The sequence below is a fragment of the Panulirus ornatus genome, chromosome 59 (assembly GCF_036320965.1).
Source record: "Panulirus ornatus isolate Po-2019 chromosome 59, ASM3632096v1, whole genome shotgun sequence".
Taxonomy (NCBI): Eukaryota; Metazoa; Arthropoda; class Malacostraca; order Decapoda; family Palinuridae; genus Panulirus; species Panulirus ornatus.
Window position 1 is genome coordinate 19,915,023 of NC_092282.1, and position 13,586 is coordinate 19,928,608.

At 42.0% G+C, this 13,586-nt stretch overlaps 1 protein-coding gene across 2 annotated transcripts in view; it reads left to right on the plus strand.

Moving 5' to 3' along the window:
• LOC139767214 (uncharacterized) overlaps positions 1-12,097 on the plus strand; it is an 86,740-nt gene extending 74,643 nt beyond the window's left edge. For both annotated transcript variants that reach the window (XM_071696337.1, XM_071696336.1), the window contains exons 3-4: positions 7,537-8,586; positions 11,375-12,097. In XM_071696337.1, coding sequence (XP_071552438.1) covers positions 7,537-8,586; positions 11,375-11,515 — 1,191 coding nt within the window. In that variant the 3' untranslated portion in view covers positions 11,516-12,097. The remainder of the gene's footprint in view (positions 1-7,536; positions 8,587-11,374) is intronic.
• Positions 12,098-13,586: the final 1,489 nt, after the last annotated feature.

A 13,586-nucleotide genomic window follows, 5' to 3' on the forward strand; every position in this document is an offset into this window, starting at 1 on the left:
AGCAACACACCACACACACGCAGGACACCACATATGTACCTCACTACACATGCAACACGCCTTACACATTCAGCACATGACACACGTATAACACACCGCATACGTGCAGTACGCCACAAGATGTAACACATAACGGATATGAAACACACCAAACACATGCAACAAAACACACACGTGAAACACATCACACAAGTGCAGCTCCCCACTACACATATGCAACACAACAGACATAAGATACACTACATACATGCAACTTGCCTTATACATGTAATACACCACTCACAGGCTAGAAACCAAACACATGCAACACGCTAAACACATGTGATACATGTGTGTGTGTGTGTGTGTGTGTGTGTGTGTGTGTGTGTGCATACATAAATAGGAGTGAACACATGGTTGAGACAAGGTTAAGAAGACAAGACAACACGATTGCAAAACTGTCTCCCCGTAAAACACAATTGAACATGCAATACACCGCACACACAACGCCACACTCTTGTAACACACTAGAACACACGTGTAAAACATCACACCACACATACAACACACCACATGCAAACATCATCCCACATATGCAACAAACCACACACAAACACCACACCACACATGCAACACACCACACACAAACATCACACCACACATACAAAACACCACACACAAACATCACACCACACATACAACACACCACACTCATACATTACACCACACATACAACACCACACATACAACACACCACATGCAAACATCACACCACACATACAACATACCACACACAAACATCACACCACACATACAACACACCACACACAAACATCACACCACACAAACATCACACCACACATACAGCACACCACACACAAACATTACACCACACATAAAACACACCACACACAAACATCACACCATATATGCAATACACCACACACGAACATCACATCATCCATGGAACACACCACACACAAAAATCACACCACACATACAACTCACCACACACAAACATCACGCCACACATACAACACACCACACACAAACATTACACCACACATAAAACACACCACACACAAACATCACACCATATATGCAATACACCACACACGAACATCACATCATCCATGGAACACACCACACACAAACATCACACCACACATACAACACACTACACACAAACATCACACCACACATACAACACACCACACACAAACATCACACCACACATACAACACACCACACACAAACATCACACCACACATAAAACACACCACACACAAACATCATATCACACATACAACACACCACACTCATACATTACACCACCCATGCAACACCACACAAACATTACACCAGACATACAACACATCACACAAAAACATCACACCACACATACAACACATCACACCACACATACAACACACCACACACAAACATCTCACCACACATAAAACACACCACACACAAACATCACACCACACATACAACACATCACACCACACATACAACACACCACACACAAACATCTCACCACACATAAAACACACCACACACAAACATCACATCACACATACACCTCACCACACTCATACATTACACCACCCATGCAACACCACACAAACATCACATCATACATGCAACACACCACACACAAACATCTCACCACACATAAAACACACCACACACAAACATCACACCACACATACAACACACCACACACAAACATCTCGCCACACATAAAACACACTACACACAAACATCACACCACACATACAACACACCACACACAAACATCTCACCACACATAAAACACACCACACACAAACATCACACCACACATACAACACACCACACACAAACATCTCACCACACATAAAACACACCACACACAAACATCACACCACACATACAACACACCACACACAAACATCTTGCCACACATAAAACACACCACACACAAACATCACACCACACATACAACACACCACACACAAACATCTCGCCACACATAAAACACACTACACACAAACATCACATCATACATACAACACACCACACACAAACATCTCACCACACATAAAACACACCACACACAAACATCACACCACACATACAACACACCACACACAGACATCTCGCCACACATAAAACACACTACACACAAACATCACACCACACATACACCTCACCACACTCATACATTACACCACCCATGCAACACCACACAAACATCACACCACACATACAACACACCACACACAAACATCTCGCCACACATAAAACACACTACACACAAACATCACACCACACATACACCTCACCACACTCATACATTACACCACCCATTCAACACCACACAAACATCACACCACACTTGAAACGCATCACACACAAACCATACCACACACAAACATCACACCATACATGCAATACACCACACACGGACATCACATCATACATGCAACACACCACACACAAACATCACACCACACATGCAACACACCCGGACACGAACATCACACCACACATACAACACATCACACAGGAACATCACACCACACATACAACACACCACACACAAACACTACACCACACATACAACACACCACACACAAACATCACATCATACATGCAACACACCACACACAAACATCTCACCACACATAAAATACACCACACACAAACATCACACCACACATACAACACACCACACACAAACATCACACCGCACATGCAACACCATACACAAACATCACACCACGTGCAATACAACGCACAAACATCACACCACATACAAACATCGTACTACTTATTCAACAAACCACACACAAACATTACACCACACAAACATCACACCACACAAACATCACACCACACATACAGCACACCACACATACAGCACACCACACACAAACATTACACCACACATACAACACACCACATACAAACATGTCACCACACATGCAATACACCACACACAAGCATCACACCACACGTACAACACACCACACACGAATATCACATCATAAAACATGCAACACACCACACAAACATCACACCACACATACAACATACCACACACAAACATTGCACCACACATACAACACACCACATACAAACATCATACCACACGCGCAATACACCACACACAGACATCACACCACAAACACACCAAACACAAACATGTCACCACACATACAACACACTACACACGAACATCACATCATAAAACATGCAACACACCACACAAAGATCACATCACACACAAACATCACACCACACATACAACACTCTACACACAAACACCACACCACACATGCAACACACCATACACAAACACTACACCACACATGCAACACACCATACACAAACATCACACCACACACAAACATCATTGCACACGAGCACTGCATCACACATGCAGTACATCTCACACATGATTAGATGTATAAGACAAAGCGAGGTCAAGTGGAAGGTGCAGGGGTTGAAGAAGAGGGCAAATTAGAGTTGGGGTGAGCGAACATCAATAAACTTTAGGAAGAATAAAAAGATCTTTTGGAAATAGATAAATAAGGTGCGAAAGACAAGAGAACAAATGGGAACATCGGTGAATGCGGCAAAAGAGGAAATATTAACAGATAGTGATGGAGTGAGGAAGAAACAGAGTGAGTGTTTAGAAGGATTGTCAAATGTGTTTGATGATAAAGTGGCAGATGTACGGTGTTTTGGTCGAGATGGTACGCAAAGTGTGAGTCAGGGAGAGTGGTTTGGTGAAGAGAGAAGAGGGAGTAAAAGCCTCGTATAAAATGAAATCCGGCAAGGCGGCCGGAGTGGATGATATTGCAGTTGAATTCATTAAGAAAGGGGGTGAGTGTGTTGTTGATTGGTTGGTAAGGATCGCTGTAAAGTGCCTGAAAAATTGCGGAATGCATATACAATGCCATTGTATAAAGGCAAGGGGGATAAAAGTGAGTGTTCAAATTACAGAGGTATAAGTTTGTTGATAGTACCTGGTAATTTGTATATGAGAGTATTGATTGAGAGGGAGAAGGCATGTACAGAGCATCAGATTGGGGTGCTCTGAAGTGGGTTCAGAAGTGGTAGAGGATGCGTGGATCAGGTGTTTGCGTTAAAAAACTGTTTGTAGGAAATGCTTAGAAAAACAGTGGATCTATATGTGGCATTTATGGATCTGGAGAAAGCATATGATGGGGTTGATGAAGATGCTTTGTTGAAGGTCTTAAGAATATTCGGTGTGGGAGGAAAGCAAGTAGAAGTAGTGAGGAGTTTTTGTGTAGAATGTAAGGCTTGTGTACGAATAAGGAAGAAAGGAGTGAATGCTTCCAAGTGAAGGTTTGTCTGCGGCAGGGGTGTGTGATGTCACCATGGTTGTTTGTTTATGGATTGGGTGGTGAGGGAGGTAAATGCAAGAGTCTTGGAGAGAGGGGCGAGTATGCAGTCTGTGGGGGATGGGAGGGCTTGGGAAGTGAATCAGTTCGTGTTCGCTAATGATACAAGCACTGGTGGGAGATTCGAGTGAGAAACTGCAGAAGTTGGTGACGATTTGGAAGAGTGTGTAAAAGGAGAAAGTTGAGAACGAATGTGAATAAAAATATACTTATTAAGTTCAGCAGGGTTGAGGGACAGGTTAATTGGGGTGTGAGTTTGAATGAAGTAAAACTGGAGGTGAAGTAGGTTAGATATCTGGGAGCAGACTTCGCAGCGAATGGAACCATGGATGTGTGGGAATAAGATGAGTGTGGTTGAATGAGCAGAAGAGGGTTTGCTGATATAGTTTGGATATATGGAGATAATGAGTGAGGAAAGGTCGACAAAGAGGATATATGTGTCAGAGGTGGAGGAAATAAGAAGAAAACGGTGACCAAGCTGGAGATGGAAGGATGGCGTGAAAAAGATTCTGAGCGATTGGGGCCTGAAAATGCAGAAGTGTGAAAGCCGTGCATGGGATAAAGTGAATTTAGAACAATTTAATATACTGGGGTCGACGTACTGTCTTTGGATTGAACCAGGGCATGTGAAGTGGCCGGGGTAAACCATGGTTTAAAGATCTGTTTTGCCTGGTTGTGGATAGGGATCTCTGGTTTCGGTGCATTACACATGACAGCTAGAAACTGAGTGTGAGCGGACGTGGCCTTTTTTCGTCTGTTCCTGGCAATACTTCGCTAACGCTGGAAAGGACAATCAAGTATATATATATATATATATATATATATATATATATATATATATATATATATATATATATATATATATATATATATATATTGTCGAGGTGGTGTGCAAAGTGAAAGGGCTAGGGAGAATGATTTGGTAAGCAGAGAGGAGGTAGTAAAAGCTTTGCGGAAGATGAAAGCCGGCAAGGCAGCGGGTTTGGATGGTATTGCAGTGGAATTTATTAAAAAAGGAGGTGACTGTGTTGCTGACTGGTTGGTAAGGTTATTTAATGTATTCAATGTATGATGAGGTGCCTGAGGACTGGCGGAATGCTTGCATAGTGCCATTGTACAAAGGCAAAGGGGATAAAGGTGAGTGCTCAAATTACAGAGGTATAAGTTTGTTGAGTATTCCTGGGAAATTATATGGGAGGGTATTGATTGAGAGGGTGAAGGCATGTACAGAGCATCGGATTGGGGAAGAGCAGTGTGGCTTTAGAAGTGGTAGAGGATGTGTGGATCAGGTGTTTGCTTTGAAGAATGTATGTGAGAAATACTTAGAAAAGCAAATGGATTTGTATGTAGCATTTATGGATCTGGAGAAGGCATATGATAGAGTTGATAGAGATGCTCTGTTTAAGGTATTGAGAGTATATGGTGTGGGAGGCAAGTTGTTAGAAGTAGTGAAAAGTTTTTATTGAGGATGTAAGGCATGTGTACGAGTAGGAAGAGAGGAAAGTAATTGGTTCTCATTGAATGTCGGTTTGCGGCAGGGGTGCGTGATGTCTCCATGGTTGTTTAATTTGTTTATGGTTGGGGTTGGTAGGGAGGTGAATGCAAGAGTTTTGGAGAGAGGGGCAAGTTTGCAGTCTGTTGTGGATGAGGGAGCTTGGGAAGTGAGTCAGTTGTTGTTCGCTGCTGATACAGCGCTGGTGGCTGATTCGTGTGAGAAACTGCAGAAGCTGGTGACTGAGTTTGGTAAAGTATGTGAAAGAATAAAGCTGAGAGTAAATGTGAATAAGAGCAAGGTTATTAAGTATAGTAGGGTTGAGGGACAAGTCAATTGGGAGGTAAGTTAGAATGGAGAAAAACTGGAGGAAGTGAAGTGTTTTAGATATCTGGAAGTGGATTTGGCAGCGGATGGAACCATGGAAGCTGAAGTGAGTCGTAGGGTGGGGGAGGAGGCGAAAGTTCTGGGGGCGTTGAAAAATGTGTGAAAGGCGAGAAGATTATCTCGGAAAGCAAAAATGGGTATGTTTGAAGGAATAGTGGTTCCGACAATGTTATATGGTTGCGAGGCGTGGGGTATAGATAGAGTTGTGCGGGGGATGGTTGATGTGCTGGAAATGAGATATTTGAGGACAATATGTGGTGCGAGGTTGTTTGACCAAGTAATGAAAGGGTAAGAGAGATGTGTGGTAATGAAAAGAGTGTGGTTGAGAGAGCAGAAGGGGGTGTTTTGAAATGGTTTGGTCATTTGGAAAGAATGAGTGAGGAAAGACTGACAAAGAGGATATATGTGTCAGAGGTGGAGGGAACGAGGAGAAGTGGGAGACCAAATTGGAGGTGGAAAGATTGGTGAAAAAGATTTTGAGTGATCGGGGCCTGAACATGCAGGAGGGTGAACGGCGTGCAAGGAATAGAGTGAATTGGAACGATGTGGTATACCGGGGTCGACGTGCTGTCAGTGGATTGAACCAGGGCATGTGAAGCGTCTGGGGTAAACCATGGAAAGTTTTGTTGGGCCTGAATGTGGAAAGGGAGCTGTGGTTTCGGTCCATTATACATGACAGCTAGAGACTGAGTGTGAACGAATGTGGCCTTTGTTGTCTTTTCCTAGTGCTACCTCGCGCACATGCGGGGAAGGAGGTTGTCATTTCATGTGTGGCGGGGTGGTGACGGGAATGAATAAGGGCAGACAGTATGAATTATGTGCATGTGTATATATTTATGTCTGTGTATATATATATATATATATATATATATATATATATATATATATATATATATATATACGTTGAGGTGTATAGGTATGTATATGTGCGTGTGTGGACGTGTATGTATATACTTGTGTATGTGGGTGGTTTGGGCCGTTCTTTCGTCTGTTTCCTTGCGCTATCTCACCAACGCGGGAGACAGCGACAAAGTATAATATATATATATATATATATATATATATATATATATATATATATATATATATATATATATATATGTTCAAGGTGAGGGTTCAGACGGAAAGGTCGAATAAGAAATGTGACCAACAGAGACAGAGGTCTATTATATCCATGGCTCTCTAAGCATTCATTATATTCACTTTTTAATCACAGATTTATTGCAGAATGTTTACGTTTCTCTATTGATTTTTTTTCAGACTGAAGCCACACAAGACATATGGACATCTAAATCTATAATATCGTTGACGAAATTAATATCGTCCCAGAGCATTGTTTACATGATGACCGAATGCAGCAGAAGGGTGCAGACGACACGCCTTCTGGTAGTGTACCTTACTCTCCTCGCCCTCGGGGTGTTGTTTGAGACTGAGCTCCTCTTCGACCCTCTTCTCGCTCTCTATGCATATCCTCCTGAGGCGAATACTGGTTTTAGCCAAAGCCTAAGGAAGAAGATATCCGTGGGAAATGCTATCCAGTATGAATACAGGATGAAAGCGGAGTCTTCTACCTCAGCATTGCTAAGCATCACTGAACTTGGAGCTGCTAAGATGGGCGTCTCCCCAGGTGTAAACTATGTTGAGTTACTGACCATCTCTGAAGTCCCCAAAGGTTCAAATACTAGGTATAATGGCGTAGAACATAAACAGGATGACATTGATGTATTGAATAAGGAAATTTCACCCGCGAGGTATCATAAGAAACTCCATTCGTGGGGAGTAACCAGTAAAGCGAAACTTTTGAAGGAGATCAACGCCTTCGACGAATTGAATGATCTCCTGACGACATCGACGACTCGCTGTCTGATGGTAGACTCGCTTTCTCCGCCGAGGAACCCCCAGAAGCTCTCCAAATACCGCTGTTCTGTTCACAACTTCAGCGAATGTCACCATAAGAGTTCTACGAACAAGAGGTATTCCAAGCTATGCTCTCGGTACGTTAGACACAGTTACGATGTAAAACCAGTCACCAGCGGTCCTGGTAGTCTTAACCCCTTCCAGACCGACTCCATTAAGACAGACCCAAGCAAGACTCAAGTGATCAAGACACAAGACCTGTGGAGGCAAGAAGAAGAAGCAAGTGGGGACGTGAAGACATCCCATCATAAGATAACCGTCGATGCCCACTACACCTTCCTGGAGGACCTGAGGAGCCTGGGATCCTCCCAGCGCCTCACTCTGGACACCAAGTTCGACCTGGCGGGACTCAACGCCATTCATAAGTACGAGATCGTTGGGAGACTTCTGCAGGTGAGACATGTGTTCAAGTATTATAGTTTTTATCACAACGCTGCTGTCCGTACCATCTGATAAATCTGTCGTTATATATGTCAACCATTTAGAACTATTCACAAGTTAAAAGTTGATTTTAGTCTTGGCAAGTTTTTCAAATGTTATTTGAACATTGCTTCAATATGTGTTCCTGTTTGAGAGAGGATTAATTTTCCTTTCATTGTTGCACCTGAAGTCCTGACATTAGAGAATAAAGGAAATATTTTTCATCGTGTTGCATGTAAGTAGATGTCTCCTGGAGAATTATCTCAGTTGTAGAGAATATGAGGTACTCTTTCGGTATCTAAAAGACTCAACTATCAGTTCCTTTAGTGCTGTGCCTTTCGTTACGGTGAACTCGATCCCAAAAATAAAGACGATCCATGATGGTCTTTATATAACAAAACAGCCCGTAACGACGTTAAAGAGGAGATATTCAATAGCTGTGTTTACTGTTATGGGAACTGCCTCTACGTTCAGTCCATGGGACAACCAGTCAGTCATTCTTGCGGTGATCAGGCATAACCAACCTTAAAAGCTCTCCCTTCTTCGACTGTCATTCATCTCTATATGAATTAGTTATAAATATAATATCCATAAGGTTAGCTGCCTTTCGATCTTGAGGAAATCTCTTTTTTTCATTGGCAGGTTCTTCTAGTTTTTGGCTAAGATTACCTCGAAAAACTTGTTCGTTGTCTCTCTGGCTGACAAGACCACTCTATTTTTTTTCCCTCTAACTCTTGATAATCCTATGCCTATGTTCCATCCTTCTCTCTTCGTGCGGTACAAAAAGCACTTTAAGCAATAACAAAGCTAATGAACTAGGTGGCATACCTCCTTGTATTTTGAAAGGGTTTGCCACTGAATCTGTGCCCATGCTTTCGTTTAAGTCGTAAATATAAAATTCGTCTCTCTTAGGAACATGCAGCAGTACAGTCTATCGTAAATAAGGCTAACCATGTTATCCCTTCTAACTACTATCCAGTTGGGTTTCTACTTTTTCAAAAGTTTTTCAGTTTCTCCTTAACTCCCAAATCCCTAAGCATCTTGAATCTCACAGTCTTATCTCTACTTATCTCTGGGTGGTATCCTTCTGTGCCACTGTTTACCCTCCTCTTAGAGAGACTTTTAAGAATGCTAAGTAATAGCCTTTGATACCTCGAAAGCTTTCGACAGTGTGTTGCACCGGGGTCGGATCTTTGAGATTCCTCCTCGATAAGTAATTTCTGTGATTGTTGATGGCTCAAGCTATCCATCTCCCAATCAACAGCGGTTTCCCATTGTTCTCTCGTGTCATCTACGTTACGTACTCCCTACGTTTTTGCAACGATTGCTTTTCCCTAATAGATAAACCATTGCACTCATAACCTAAAGACTTAACACTGAACACTTAAATCTGCTCCATCTTCGAATCTCAACCTGTATCTGTGAACTCATACATGAACAAGATTTCTCAGGAGGGCAGATGTATCTGTGAACTCATACATGAACAAGATTTCTCAGGAGGGCAGACGTAACCTACTTCACAGCATTCCAGTTTCTTTCTAAAACGCCTTAAAACTTAAAATTCTTGTTCTATAAGTCCACCTCAGAATAAACATCCTTCTTATTACAGTCATATCCATTCTATCCTGTAAGCCTCACATCACACAGAGATATAAAATCTGCCCCTGTAGAAATTGGGAGTTCTCTTTAGATGCCAAGAATTATTCTCTTGGAAAAAAATTTGTTCCCCTTACAAAAACAAATTCGTCTTTGTCTGGAGTAACGCTCTCGCATCAGGGTAGTTCTGTATCTTTATACTTGACTCTGTCAGGACAGTCTGACCCATGAACACTCTCGACCTGACCACAAAAATTGACCTACTTTCATTACATCGGCTGTAGGTCCTCTTTCCCTACCGTAGATATAGATATCACTTCAGTTGCTACCCCAGAAAAATGGTTGTCTCCCTCTAGCTTTGTGGCAGACCAAGCTTAGCTACTGACTACTGTATGGACCTTGACAACACAAGGTTAGGCCGTTGTGATGCTTTTCTTTCCACTTATACCAAACCACAGGAACCTTACCTTCTTATACTTGTCCTATAGTTTACAAACTCTCCCACTCTCAAAGACGTGTTTTCCACCTCCCCAAAATATCGATTATTTCTTTCCCTTCACTGAGGTGTGACGTGTACGCTTCATGCAACAGCTCGATAAGGACTGGAACGGCAGGTGAATGATATCTTCACTTTCATTGCCTTCAGTACCTCTATTCTCTTTTAACTTTCAGTTTACTACTTTTGCTCGTTCCTTAAATTGATTTTCATCCTCTGTTCGTAGGAATAACCATCGGAGGATGTAGCATGGCAAGCACTCATCCTTAATAATGCTTGTCACTGTAAACACACGAGAAGGTTGTATTATACAATTTTATCTGTATTTACTTTATTAAGCTTACAACGAAACCTATTAAAACAACAAATCAGTAATCATTGCTAATAATACCCACAGATTGCAGTGGAATCTTACCCACTCTCTTGAAGGAACAGTTATCAAAATTGCTTCATGTTTCTGGGTTATAGTCCGGGAGTGATGCAAGGACTCGTACTCCCGTCCCTAAAAACTCACAAAGTAGTTGTCGAAAAGAAGAATGAATGGTTTGTCGATTATACTATATCCCTCTTATTCCCTTTCTACCGTCTGTATTGAAATTATTTGCTGTTGATTTCCAACGCGTAACTCAAACACTTCCTTCTGAATTATTTGAAGTTTTGGTCTTACAGGCGGTGCGGTGGGCGTTGACCCAGCGGGGGTACCATCTGATGCGCTCGTCAGCTGATGAGGCATCCCTCCTCCAGTACCTCCACCAGGAGGGTTTCCAGGAACCTGTGCACGTTCTGACGCTCTGGCACCTGCACAGATGATGGTGGTGGCGGGAGGGAGGGAGGGAGGTGGAGGCCATGATATGATGATGGGGAAGAGATAGAGAAACAGAAGACGTGATAGCGGGTACAAAAGATGAAGAGGCACAAAGGAACACACGTAAAAGCATTATTATTATGAATATAAGTAAAAGGACGAAGATAGGAACGTGTGCGTTGATGAATAAGTGTTGGAGAACATTTTGGTGGTGAAAACGTCTATAAACAAGTGTTCCACAAACGTAAAGAAATATATACACAACTGTTAAGATATATCCCGGAAGAAAGAGTACATCAGGAAAAGTGAAAAACGGAACTTTTTGAAGTAAAAGAGAGCCTTAGCTTAAAAGTGAGATACATATAGGGCAAGCGTGAATGATCGGACGAGCTGCTCAGCTGATTAACTTTAGAATTAGAGTAGCACTAGGTAAACAACATGAAAGTGTCCACCTATCGTGACGTTACGGCAACTGTTCATAGATTAAAAAGAAAATGGAAAAAATGTGTAGAACTGACTGACCGTCTTCCTGAACCGTGAGATAGCAACAGTTGCCACCAACCATCATGCAAGAAGGATAAATAAGATTACAGAATTCTTATTACTGTTTATCAGTGTTATCCTAATGTCCGGATGAATCTTAAGGCTGGATGTTATACTACATCCAGGATGACTTACTTAGTCATCTCATTTGACTACCACGATACGACGACCTTTGGCTATGATGGCCAAGTTTTGGAAGTGACCCCCTAGGGTCAGTTCAAAGGGCAACGCTACCATAACCCAAAACTCACTCCATCATACTTCAGGGTCGCTCCGTCGTGCTTAAGAATCACAACTCACAGATCCGTCACTATGAATCTTACTGGAATCAATCCACAGACAGACAAGCCGAAAAATATATCTGTGTATTATATAATCCAGTCACATGTGACTTAAAACTGGGTGGGAGGTCGTCACATTACACTGGAAAGGCGACACAGAGCCACACTGTTACCATCATATAGGCATAGACACGTACACACAACTACATATGAAAATACATAAAGCAGACTCTTAGTCGTCACTACTCTTACTTTCTGAATGGTAAACGTTATCTTCAATCATGAATTACGTTAAATCACTAATATTGCGTGAACCAGAATTAAAATGTATATTAACCTTTATATTATGAAACTATTTTGGTTAAGCAGTGGCTTGTAGATGTTACGAATCTGACAACGCTACATATCATATCCTGGGATCATATATCACAAGACCGTGATTTTCATTTCCTTAAATAATCCTAGCATAGAAGTGTCTGTAAAGTTTCAGCGATTAGTTTTGTCATAAATTTCCCCAAGCGACTCTGAGGCTGACTACGAGAAGCTGTGCAATATGTCGAATTCAAGTGGCGGAAACCTGGTTAAATTCAAGTTCTAAAATGCAGTTTCTACCTATATCTCTTTCTAAACGTCACTCGTTTCTGTTCAGTTTAAAAGCACCATCGTCTATCCCCATGATAACATAAACATACCCTCCACTTTATGCTGGACACCCCACATAAACAGCAAAATTTGCTTCTCAAAAGCTGGTGGAGCGTTGTATAGGTGCTTTTGTCATTATTTCTCTTGTTATAAGGTATATCTATAGTGGTATTATATGTCTTCTCATGGAATGCTGTTCACAATTTTGTGGTGGCTCTTCCTCGATGTCTACGTTATCCACAGTACACTGAAAAAGCATTACCTCTCTTCACTCAGGTGTCAGTCCGCAGTTATGTTCCTGCTCTCTCTCTCCCTATTCTACAGATATTGGCCACTGCTTTTGTGAGAGACGTCTGCATGAGTACATGTGCACAACCTGCCTGAATCATGGAACCTAAACCGTGAGCAACAATGATGATGAATCTTTTCTTGTGGTAGCGTTGCGTAGCGTAGCACTGGGGAGGTGGTTGTACTTACAGACTTACAATTGCTTGGGGATGAGAGCCTATTTCTTCCTACGTCTCTAACCAGATCATCCCAGCAACAGGCACTGTTATATACTAGTTATGTTGATGCTTACCACTTGACTATCACTGTACTAGGGTCGTCT